The sequence below is a fragment of the Ursus arctos genome, unplaced genomic scaffold, assembly GCF_023065955.2.
Source record: "Ursus arctos isolate Adak ecotype North America unplaced genomic scaffold, UrsArc2.0 scaffold_14, whole genome shotgun sequence".
Classification (NCBI taxonomy): Eukaryota; Metazoa; Chordata; class Mammalia; order Carnivora; family Ursidae; genus Ursus; species Ursus arctos.
In genome coordinates, this window is record NW_026622808.1 from 65876009 (window position 1) to 65888116 (window position 12108).

Consider the following 12108-nt stretch of genomic DNA (forward strand, 5'->3'; position numbering starts at 1 on the left):
TAATTTAACTTAAAGGCATCTTAACTGAGATTCTCTTCCCCTCTAACTCAGAGGTCTCTAGGAGGCCCCCACAAACGCAATAGTTGTATTAGTTAGTGATAAGGCTTATTTAGGGTCATGTGAAATGTATTTATGAAGTTGGGGCTCAGGCGTGCACAGCAGTCTCTCCTCTAGCCAAATGAAAATGGAATTCACCAAATACTCAGATGGAAATGTGTTTATGTGCTTTAGTGTCTGATGGTAGAATGCTACCTTTAGCATTATATATTACATATAGCAAGAAACCATCCATTTATTCATTCTGCATTCAGCAACCATTGATGGAGCACCAAATGCTAGAGATATAAATGAGTATGATGGACTCCGCCCTCAAGGAGCTACGGTGTAGTGAAGGAGACATAAAAACACACCACTGTGCTACCACATGGGGAGGGTAAGAGTCGAGCTACACACAGGGTAGTATTGACTGTGGTCCTTATTATGGGAAAATACAGATAGTCCAAAGCATGGCCCAGAAGTGGCATTATTCAAAATCGTATTTTGTACGCCTGGGTATCATAGTTGGTTAAGTGTCCTACTCTTGGTTTCGGCTCAGGTTGTGATCTCAGGGTCATGAGATGGAGCCCTGCATCAGGCTCCGTGCTCAGGGGGGAGTCTACTTAGTTTCCCTCTCTCCCTCTCTGCCCCTCCTCCCTGCACTCACACTTGTGCACACGCACTCTCTCTTTCTTAAGTAAATTAATAAATCTCTAAAAGGGAAAGAAACAAAATATTTTGCAGGTCACATTGGTATGAGGAGGGGGAAGAACCTCTTAGTCAAAAGAGGTACAAACAGATGGTTTTCCCCCAACCTAGGCCTTCTCTTAAATGTTCCACTTTGCCTTTCTTTCTTTAGTTTTCTTCTTCTTTACACTTCCTCACCCCACAGGAAGCCAAATGTTAAGTAAGGAAATGGTCTTTTTGACAAACATCATTAAGTGGTAATCCTGGAGAGTCAGGGGAACGACTATGGCTTCTCTCTACTAAATGTAAAAGTACTCTCTGGTCTAATAACATGAAAGAAAGCACCATCCATACTTCTTTATAACAGGGACAAAATAGATCATACAGACTTAGAACAAGCCTCTATCTGTACAACTTTGAATTCTGCACAGTTCCTTCCTTTAATTTGTGAAATATGTTGATCCTTTTATGTCCTGACCTTACGTCAGGTGCTGGGGATGGAAAAATGAATAAGACGTTGTCCCTGGCCTTCAGGATATTGTTCTGTAGTGAGATTAATAGACATGTAAAAGAAAAATTACAGTTTGAAATTGCTGTCATTGAAGAAAGTACCAAGGGCTGTTGGAGTACAGGCAAATGAATAATAAATTCTGCTTGAAGAAGTCAAGGAAAGCCTCCCAAATCAGGTGACACTTGAATTGGGTCTTGAGGGATGAGTAGAAGCTGGCCCTCACCTATTTTACCTGTTAGTAAATACACTTTTCTCTCTTTGCTGAGCTCTTAGATTCTTTCACCTTCCCGGCAAGATCATGCATTAATATTTTTCAATTAAAGAAGTGAACCATTTAATTTTTACTGACAGCCTGCGTTATTGTCGTGACAAAAAACATGAGTGAAGATGGAGTAGAAAAATCAGGCCTTGAGCTTGGTGGAGGGGAGGAGGGGCTTTTACTGTGTGGGTCCTAGGCCTGGGAGACAGTGGCAGTGATTCAGTGATGTGTCCTTGTCATTTCTCTCCCTCTGTAGCCATCAGGTTTGGGCGGATGCCGCAGGCCGAGAAGGAGAAGCTGTTGGCGGAGATCTCCAGCGATATCGACCAGCTGAACCCAGAGTCGGCTGATCTCCGGGCCCTGGCAAAACATTTGTATGACTCATACATAAAGTCCTTCCCGCTGACCAAAGCAAAGGCGAGGGCGATCTTGACAGGAAAGACAACGGACAAATCAGTTAGTTCTCTTCTGCTGTCTTCATTTGGGGTGGCTGGGTTTGTTGTTGTTGTTGTTGTTGTTTTGTCTGCGGGGAAATCATTCACCCTGTTACACACACCTGCAGAGTTGTGTTCAGCTGTTACATGTTGCAGACTGAAACACAGAAAGGAAATGTTTTCAGATAGGATAAGTAAATCTTATTTTGAAAAGGTCATAAGTCCTTCAAGTTCTCCTAATAAATTCTGTGAGAATAGTCTAAAGGCCCCCCCTTCCTGCTGCCTTCCTTCGGGATCCACCTCTTTTCTTGACCTCAGGATAATTGACCACAACTACATGCAGCAGCCCTGCTTGTCTCCGAGAGGGTCCTGACCTAGCTTTGGAAAAGGTATCCGGTCCCATTATTTTACAGTTCAGGAGAACTGCTGGAGTTACTTATGAAGTTCCACATGGGGCCTAAAAATACATCTAGACAGTACATTACCTTTCTTTCCTTGCAGCTCTATTGATGGCTCCTGGGCAACTGGAGGCTCTGTCCTTTTATTACGTATGTGAATTTTATCTTCTGTGAGGCTCTAAGCTGCGTGGGCTACTCCTGTAGATTCTCAAACATCTGCAGGCTCATTGATGACAGTTTAGAAAACCCAGAATAGATTATAATTGCTACTAAGTCAGATGTTCCAAAGCAGAACGCTTTCTGGATAGAAAGCTGAGAAAGCAACAAGAAATCCCATTAAAACAAGACACAACTACACCTGAATTCGAGTTTCAGTTCTGCGGTCTGCTTGCAGTGTGACCTGGGTCACATCTGTGTCCCTGTTTTCACAGGCAGAGGTCTGACCTTGATGGTACTCTGTGTAGCATGTTCCTAGGGTTGAAAGAAGCACAGAACACATTCAGAAGACACTGTCCCAGCCCTTGCAAGTCCTTTAGTGCTATCATTTATTTTCAAATGAACACCTCCAGGAGAGGCATGCAATTACTTTATAGATATGTGTAGCTTTGTTCCCACTCCATTATATATTTGAGGGAAAATATCATTAGCCTTTAATGTATTTTGACGATGATCTCAAGATGTGATTTTTTTTTCCTTTTAGCTATAAACCATTAGAGTAGTGTCAACTAAGAGAAAAAGAAAACTGAGATATTGCTGTGTAAAGAGCCAAATGCCATGAAGGACAATGAGTTTTCTGACTGCCAAGAGGTCACTGATACCTGAACAGCATTCTACACGTATCCAATTCTTCACAATTTCAAAAAATCTTACATTTCCATTATGTTCAAGACACACAGCCATCTGACAACTGCTGTTATTATCCTGTTTTTAAAGATGAGGAGACTAATGTACAGGGGGTTAAACATTTTGCCCTGAGATCACACAGTTAGCATGCAGAAGAAACCTGTGATGCATGCCTACTAACTTCTACCTCAAGTGTATTCTGAGCGTGATACTCCCTCCTGGAAGCTCGTCTTCCCGTTGGCTTGCAATGAGCCAGGTGGACAGATGCACTAGGAAAGCGTCACCCTGGGAAAACATGCTGCGTTATGATTTATTTTTACCGATTTTTAGAATGGCAGGAATCTTCTACCTTGTTCTGCTATCCTAATATATTCACAGCCAGGAAATTTTTGTCTTTTGCTCTTTTCTTCTTCCCAAATTTTAGCATCTAGGACAACTATCTTCCATAGGGGCAGGACTACAGGTCCTAGTCCTACAGGTCCTAATCTGGGTCCTAGTAAAGCTGAGTCTGTGTATTCATTAAATGCCCCCAAAAAATCGCGGCACAGCAAAACAAAAGCAAGCAAAGACCTCTGTGTAGCTGATGTGAATATGGAAAAATCAACCATGTTTATTTGGAGGGAGAGAAAGAAAAGGACCGCTACTGGCCTGGCTAAAAGGGGTTAAGAGCTGAAGGCAGATTGCCCCAGCTTGCTGAGAGCCAGTGTGGGATAGGGACCTGGAGGCTGGGAGGCCCAGATCTGGGAAGGGAACGATCACAGGGAAAGAGTCCGAATGCAAACTGTTTACTCCACAGTTTTGCTTTGGGCCATTTAGTTTCCAGGAACTGCTTTCTCACCTTCTCTTTATCTCCCGATCCAGACCCGCAATCCGTGCTGGAAATCCTATCAATTTAATAGTACCTGGAAGATAGGAGGAAGGCATTAAAAAAAATTTTTTTCCCCAGTAGTCAAGAATTTAAATGTACACTACCAGTGACCGGTATATTCTCTTATGTGTCATTGAAGGGCAGAGAGCCCAGTCCACTGTAAATCACTCTAAAACCTCACGCCAATTGGCAATTTGGCTCAAAATCTTTGAGTTAAAAATAAGATAATTGTAGGCTCTTTATGGGATAAATAGGTATTAAGGTATTTTAAGAGAAAGGGCTGCAAAATGCTTGATTATAGGCTTCTCAAGTTCAGAGGCCAAATGCTTGTCATGTTTTCCCCTACAGTAACTAAGACGGTGCTTTGCCCGTAATAGTTACTCAGAATGTATTGGTTTAATTGAATTAAAAACTGTTGCCTATGCCCCTTTGAAATTCTGGACTTTGAACAGAGAGCCTCTAACTAACCCAATATTTGCTCACCAACCTGGACATCATTAATGGTCTGGATAGAGGCAGAATTGCCTCTTGTTAGGGTCTGGAAAGGAAAGAGAGACTGGGCCAAATTAAAATAATCCATTCCCTGATTACACAAAAACCGAAATAGAATTGTTTGGCTCTCTCTTTTCTCCTTATCTTGCAAAATCAAATTAAGCACTAGTGGAAAGAAATAGTTCAGAGAGAATACGGGAGAAGGAAAAAACAAAATCCAAAATGTGATTTCCAATGAGACTAGAGATTTGTTCTTTATCGGACATGGTCATGTTATTTATTTGATAGCATCTCTCTCAGGGGTGTTATGTTATCTCTTGGCCAAGACTTATGAAAGTTAAGATTTGCATTGATAGGCCAGGTCGTGCTGAAGTATGGACTCTCGAGAGGGTGGGGGATATGGAAAAGTGGCCATGGCTGGTGCAGTAGGACAGCGTGGGTCTCATTATGGACCCTGCTTGAGATTGATGTCATCGTGTTGGTTAGGCCAAGCCTGGGGGGAGGCTGCTCAGCATAAAGGATGGATGGCCAGTTACCCAAGATCTTTGGAAAAGGAAACGACTTTATTGAAGAGGCCATTCTTTACATTTATCTTACGGCTCCATTTAACCATTGCTGATGCTGTCTCATTTGGGGATACCTGCTAATCTCTCCTCTCGGGACCTGTACCATCATTTGCCTCCAGGCCAAGCAGGGCTTCTCCTTTCTCAACTAAACTTCCGTCTCCTGTATCTTATTTCCGGGTGCCACTTGCACCTTTCAAAACAGATAAATGAGCAGATAAATGCTTCTGCTTCCCTCCTGTCTTTTTAGCTTTGACATCATCTCTCCAGGATATGATGCTCCTACTTTTCACTGCCTTGCCTGAAAGAATAATGCTTGGGAGTTTTAGGCTCAGGGCTAGATGGGATATGGAATCACTGGATAGAGTGAACCGGAGAAGAGGGTTCACTAGCAGCAAGCCTTTCAGCCACCCTCAAAGGGGAGCGGCACTGACTCTGCCCCACCATCTCTTTCCCTTTCCGTGGGTTGTAGCAGCCCAGCACCTTCTTTAAGAGATCCTGCTGAACTCTGAAAACCATGAATCTGGCACCAGGGTGCTGTGTTTGATGATGACAATTTGAGAACTGAATGGACTTTGGAAGTTCCCGATGTTTGACTATTACCCTGATGTGATGAACACACTGGGGGTATCACTATCACATGATCCCACGTTTGTTGATGAAAATAAACAGAGAGTGGTTTTCAAAAACCATTCTCAGTGCCACGGTTTGTCATAAAACAATAAATAGAAAAACCCTTGGTGCGCCTGCCAACTTTTCATCCCATATCTGAGCGATGTGAGGCCCTGGCTGCACTCTACCTGTAAATAAGGAGTAAAACTTGTTAATTGTGCTGTGTTGGACTTTGGGTCCCAAAGCATCACATCGCTTCTGATGGGTACATGTGGAATCGCTGTTTCTATAATTACGAGAGCAAACTGGTGCCATCGTAAAAATGGTTTTTCTAAATAGCATGTGAAATATGAAACTACCAAATAATAAAACCAACATGGAAACGTAAACTTTTGTGAAAACAGTTCGGTACACATTCAAATGTTCCCATTCTAAAATTTACAGTGACCGTCAAACCTAGTCCCTCTCAAAGCTATTGGAAAGGTATCTGTTCTTTCCTGTCCTACACTTAGAGCTGAACAAAGTGTGGTTTCTTTCCCCTTCATCTATGGAAAAACCTGAGTGACTTGGAATTTGCTCCCCTTGAGAAGAAAGATACCAGACAAACCGTCAGAGAAGAGAGACTTAGGAGCCCCAGTATAAAGAAAGAGCAAGCTAGTAATGCTGATTTGTTTGGATGGCTGGGCTCCTGGGATCATTAATCCAGATATTAATGTGAATAAAATAAATTCCTTTATTGCCAGGACTATCTGGAATAGCCAAAGATATAGCAGATCTGAACCAGTAGTGTTCTTTCAGACAATAAATTAAAAAGGTAGAATGAAGAAAAGCATGTGGATTTTTTTGCGGTGGTTGTAATGATTAGATTTGGTTGACCAGTACCTGAGTAACACTTTGGCTGGCAATAGATGGTTTTTTTAGGGCTGTGGTTATGTGCTAGTTCATTAGAGTGTGAATAATTCTTCCCATTAAGTTTTTATTTGTCTTAAATCTCTAAACCATGCGGGAGAACAGAATTACATTTGAGAGATTGTTCGAGCTTCACTTCACATCCAGCACTTAACTAGCACTTCTAGGAAATAATAGCTCAAAAGGCACTGCCTCCAAGACCCCACCATGGAAGAACTTCAGTTTAAAAGCTGAAATTTCTCCCAGGACAGTCATTTTATTGAAAGAAGGCAAAGTGGGGAAGTCATGTAGAAAGCAATGGGAAGGGAAGAGAACTAGTCATGAGCCAGGAGATCTAGCCTCCAGTTCAGGGTTTGCTGTAAATTGTTACTTGACTTTGGAAAGTCTCTTGGCTCCGCTCAGTGTATTCATACCTCATCAGAGAATGATGGTGTAGATGATTTTTGAAGACCCCTTTGGTTCTATAAATCCCGTGGTTCTCAGCAAGAAGAAAATAGAAATGGGCAAAAACAGAAGTTGAAGAAACCTAACCAGTGCATTTTGATTACCAGTCACCCGCTACAGTGAATCCGGGAGAACCATGTATCTCTACAAGGATGAAAGCCAGTCAGAAGTAGAAAAAAGGAAGAAGGAAACAAAATGAAGAAGATAGGCCTGGAGAATTCAGTTTCTCTTCCTTGAGCCTTTGCTCTAATCTGTCATGAAAACTAAGGATATCAGGAGAGCTCTGTGAGAGGAGGCACACAGTTTTTTCAGGCCCATTTTAACGGTGACGGGGTTACCAAGGGATGGCCCATGAGGGGGCAGAGTTGTCTGTTACGCTAATTCCAGTCCCAAATTGAAACAATCATCGGGACAATCTGTGCTTTATTAGTTGACTTTCCCATTTATCTCCTTTAGCTTGTTATTTTATTATTCAAAAAGAGCAGCAAACTTAAAGCGTGCATAATCCCTTTCATAACTTATATATTAAAATGCTGGTGTTATGGATTACTAAGGAACACTGTTGTTCTGTTTCTCCAGTCAAAAAAGTCAACTTTTATTACTCTACTGTGTTTTCATTATTAAGCCAGCTTCCCCCCCCCATCATTGTGTTATACATTAGAGGCATGCAAGAGGCCTGTAACTAAACTTAATAATCTGTATAAAACGGTACCTTTAATCCCATCCTGGCTTTGATATGTGGAGCCATTTTTGAAAATCAAAATATATCAAAATTAATTACATTTGATGTATCTCTCCAAAGAAAACTAATTTCCTCTTACAGAGACTGTTTTTGCTTCCCAAGAAAAACATTGTGTTGAAGTGCAATTTTCTTCATGTCAGTCTCACCTTTTTCTGGTCTGTCCAGCATATGAGAAGTACAAGTATCATAATAGCCAGAGGCAGACTCTCCATGAAGTGAATGAAGCTTAAGTGTCAGGGCTCCTCCCTTGCACGGAGCCCCTTCCAGTGCTCTGGGAAGGGTCTGAGTGGTTTTGCTCTCATAAGTTGTACTATTGAACCCAGCAATCGTCATAGGTGTACCCAATGATTGTGTGCATTTCAGGCCTGCAAAACCCGGATTTATCCCTGGAGAGTGCCAGATGTATTTAAATGTTCTTTCCTGTTAAGAAGAAAGGCTTGTTTGATACAGTGTCTGAAGATAAATACATCGTTAGCTCCAAACTAGAAGTGTAAAATCATTAAGACCAAATTTGAGGATGGTGTGGCTGCCCTCATAATGGCAGATCGTCAGATGAGACCATACAAGCTCATAGAACATGGAAGGCTTCCCTTTGATTTGTAGAAAATACAGCAATGTGGAAGTGAAGTTCATTTTCTGTAGAATATTTTACCATTAAGTTAATTATCGAAGGTAAATCGCACAGGCCAAATTCCACTTGGTTTTAACAGGTCAGCATTCTGTAAATCAGGCAAATCACTATCTTTTTCCCTGTTTCAGGGGAAGAAGGTCCCAGTGCGAAATGCGTGAGTTGAGTGTTGGCAACCTAAGAATCGGTGAATTGGTGGCAAAGAAAGGCAGATCTCCAGGCAGATCGTGTCTGGTCATCACTTTTGCAGATTGACAGATTTACACCCAGGCTGAAAAGTACCTAAGCAGACTTTTAAAAATGCAAGGAAAACAGCATAATCTTGGAAAAAGAAAAAAATCCACTTGGTATTTATTTGCATGTCAATACCCAGAATTCTTTACCAGTTAACCACTTTTTCAAAAATGCTGAAGGGATTTAAAAAAAAAAAAAAAAAAAAAAACTGGAATGGTTTGGCATGATGGTGGGGGCTGCTGATTCCTTTCTCTGTCCTTGAGTGTTTACTGCCAGGAAATCCTGACCAACATCGATTGCCAAGGGGTTAAAGTCACATTGTTGTTAAATTGGGAGAGAAAATTAGCAGGATTTTGTGCCCTATGTTCAACTATCACAGAGTTTCAAAAACAGGAACCTGGGGCTTTATATGAGGGGACAGGGGAAGTCAAGGGGAAGAGTCACAGGGTGATTTATCAGGGCATAGTTCCAGATAAATTGCTTACATGGAGGTGAAAGAATTTCATGCATACGTTCTGTGCCAACAAGCCAAATGGTTGAGCAGGAGCTTGTCCAGGAGTTGAAGTGGGCAGCTCTGGGTGCAGTCTTTCCATATGTGAAGAGGTGATGATTTATAGTCATGCTTTTGTACTTAGGTCTGTACAGCTACCTCTATGGTATCGATACCATCAGATTCTCATGGCAGTAAAGACAGCCAGTGTTTCATTGACAGAAGTTATGCTGTAGAACTCCTAGAGGATAGAAACCACATTTTCTGTAGGTTCTATAAAAGCAAGTCTTTCTCATGATTAGAATCTGACATTCTGGGGAAACTCAGCACATTTTAACTGATGTGACTGATTATCTGCTCTTTTTTTCCCTCTCTCGTTAATAATACCAATCCTAAAGTAGAAAAAAAGAAGAAAACAAGCAGAATGTCCAAAAAACATAGTAAGCATTATTTGTTCCTAATTTACATGAAGAATTCATCAGAGCCACCAAGCAAACTTACTCTTGGGTCCCCACATCTGCCCTCCTTTGGGGTTGGCTAACCAATACAATTGAAGTGAACTTTTTGGTTAGAAAAAGTAAGAATTTCTGGAATAATTCCAGTGAATGGTGTTGAAATAACATGCAGGTTTGGAAATCTACTCAACATCTAAGAGTCCTTAGTATTAGTGTTATTTCTTCAGTGTAGACTAGACTTACTAGGTTGGTGAAAATCATAGACTTGCATAGGGATTCACAGTTAGAATCTCCAAACCAGTGGGTCTCGAAGGTGCTTACTGCTGCCACTCATTATGCTGCTTCCTCTTGCCCAGCGGGAGGGAATTCTCAGCATCTCTGCCCACACATACCCACATGTACACCACACACACATGCATACACAGCTTCTGAGAAATGCAACTAGAATATCTTCGAGGGAAGAGATGGAAACATCCAATGTAGTCCATTCCCCTCAGTTGAGAAATTTGAGCCTAGGAAACATAAATGACTTTCCTAAAGTCACATACTTAACCATAGAGCCACAGCTAGAGTGCAGATGGCTTCAACTCTTATTCCAGTGCTTTGGGGTATACACTTATTTGAATAGGAGCAGGGGGTTAACTTCTATAGTTCAGTATATCCACTGTATATAAAATGCTATGGACTCTGAGAAACAAACTGAGGGCTTCAGAGGGGAGGGGGTGGGGGAATGGGATAGGCTGGTGATGGGTAGTAAGGAGGGCACGTATTGCATGGTGCACTGGGTGTTATATGCAACTAATGAATCATCGAACTTTACATCAAAAACCAGGGATGTCGGAATCTGGGGATGTACTGTATGGTGACTAACACAATATAATAAAAAATCATTTAAAAAAAAAAAAAACCAGGGATGTACTGTATGGTGAGTAACATAATATAATAAAAAAAATATTATTATTAAAAAAAAATGCTGCCCCTTCTCAATCAGAGTAGCCTGGAGAATTTCACAATGACCGCAACCCTTTGGTCAGTTCTATACAAAGAAACGAAAGAGAGAGATCACTTAATGACTAACAACTTACTTTTGAAGGCAACCTATTGCAGATTTGAGTAACTGATGCATGTGTTCTATTGATTATTTGACCCTTAAGGACAGATATTTGAAAAATAAGTTCAAAACCCTTTTTTAATTTTGCCACTTTATGCAGTGCTTACCCACAGGCTTTCAACATCTGGCTTTTTCTGAAACAGATTGCTTCCAGAGCATTAAGAAAAGAAATAGACATTTTCTTGGCTCAATATTTCTCGTCTGCTTTCAAACTGATTTTTTTATAGTTAAGTATATTTTACATGCACACTGTGTTTCATTTGAGATCTGAGTAGATTTAATCTAAAACTGCAAGATTACTTTATGTTTGAGTGGGTGTGTTCAAAATGATTTTTTTTTTGAAAGAAGGTTAAAAACACATTCTCTTAAAAGCCAAGATAAACAACAGATTTTGTATGATTTTACAAGTCAGCAACAAAGACTCTCCAGACAACCCAAACTGGAACTATTAGCCAGTCGTAGGTAAAGTGCTGCAGTAGAAGTTGAAAGAAAAGAGGACCAAGCTTGGTAAAATATGTTTGGTCCCAGAAGACAATTAGAAGGAATAATCAGGAGATCAGAGTATTTTCTCATTACATATTTTTGACCTTCAAGATTTCAGTTAGCAAAGCAAATGTGTGTAATCTGGAATGGTATTCATTCACCCTGAATTAGAAATCTCCAACTCAGCCTCTTTCCCCCCCCCCTTTTTTTTTTGCAGCCATTTGTTATCTATGACATGAATTCCTTAATGATGGGAGAAGATAAAATCAAGTTCAAACACATCACCCCCTTGCAGGAGCAGAGCAAAGAGGTGGCCATTCGCATCTTTCAGGGGTGTCAGTTCCGCTCAGTGGAAGCTGTGCAGGAGATCACAGAGTATGCCAAAAGTATCCCTGGCTTTGTAAACCTTGACTTGAATGACCAAGTAACTCTCCTAAAATATGGTGTCCATGAGATCATTTACACGATGCTGGCCTCCTTGATGAATAAAGATGGGGTTCTCATATCAGAGGGCCAAGGATTCATGACAAGGGAGTTTCTAAAGAGCCTGAGAAAGCCCTTTGGTGACTTTATGGAGCCCAAGTTTGAGTTTGCTGTGAAGTTCAATGCACTGGAATTAGATGACAGCGACTTGGCAATATTTATAGCCGTCATTATTCTCAGTGGAGGTAAGATCCATCTTCTGATCTTCTGTGAAAGAGGGTGGGATGGTGGTGAGATGGCTGGAAGAATTTTGACTTTTCTTCATGTTAGTCCTTTTCTCTGTACTTAATGCACTTTCCTATAGAAAATTCGAGTGGCGTGATGCCAGGAGAACATCACTACACAGGTAAAATCCCAGGAAAGAATATCATAGATTTGCTGTTGGAAGGCTGTGGGCAACCCAGGCTTTTTTTCTTTTATCCGTCA

At 41.1% G+C, this 12108-nt stretch overlaps 2 protein-coding genes across 12 annotated transcripts in view; both read left to right on the forward strand.

The window, feature by feature from the left end:
- The window catches only part of PPARG (peroxisome proliferator activated receptor gamma), a 152809-nt gene that overhangs the window by 100595 nt on the left and 40106 nt on the right, over positions 1 to 12108 (forward strand). For 10 of the 11 annotated variants that reach the window (XM_048226700.2, XM_057311943.1, XM_048226701.2 and 7 more), the window contains 2 exons: positions 1750 to 1949; positions 11417 to 11867. In XM_048226700.2, coding sequence (XP_048082657.1) covers positions 1750 to 1949; positions 11417 to 11867 — 651 coding nt within the window. The remainder of the gene's footprint in view (positions 1 to 1749; positions 1950 to 11416; positions 11868 to 12108) is intronic. The other variant, XM_026501392.4, reaches the window with a different exon arrangement.
- TSEN2 (tRNA splicing endonuclease subunit 2) overlaps positions 11778 to 12108 on the forward strand; it is a 105583-nt gene continuing 105252 nt past the window's right edge. The window contains exon 1 of the mRNA XM_044385078.3: positions 11778 to 11867. The gene's annotated coding sequence lies outside the window, so the exon portion shown is untranslated. The remainder of the gene's footprint in view (positions 11868 to 12108) is intronic.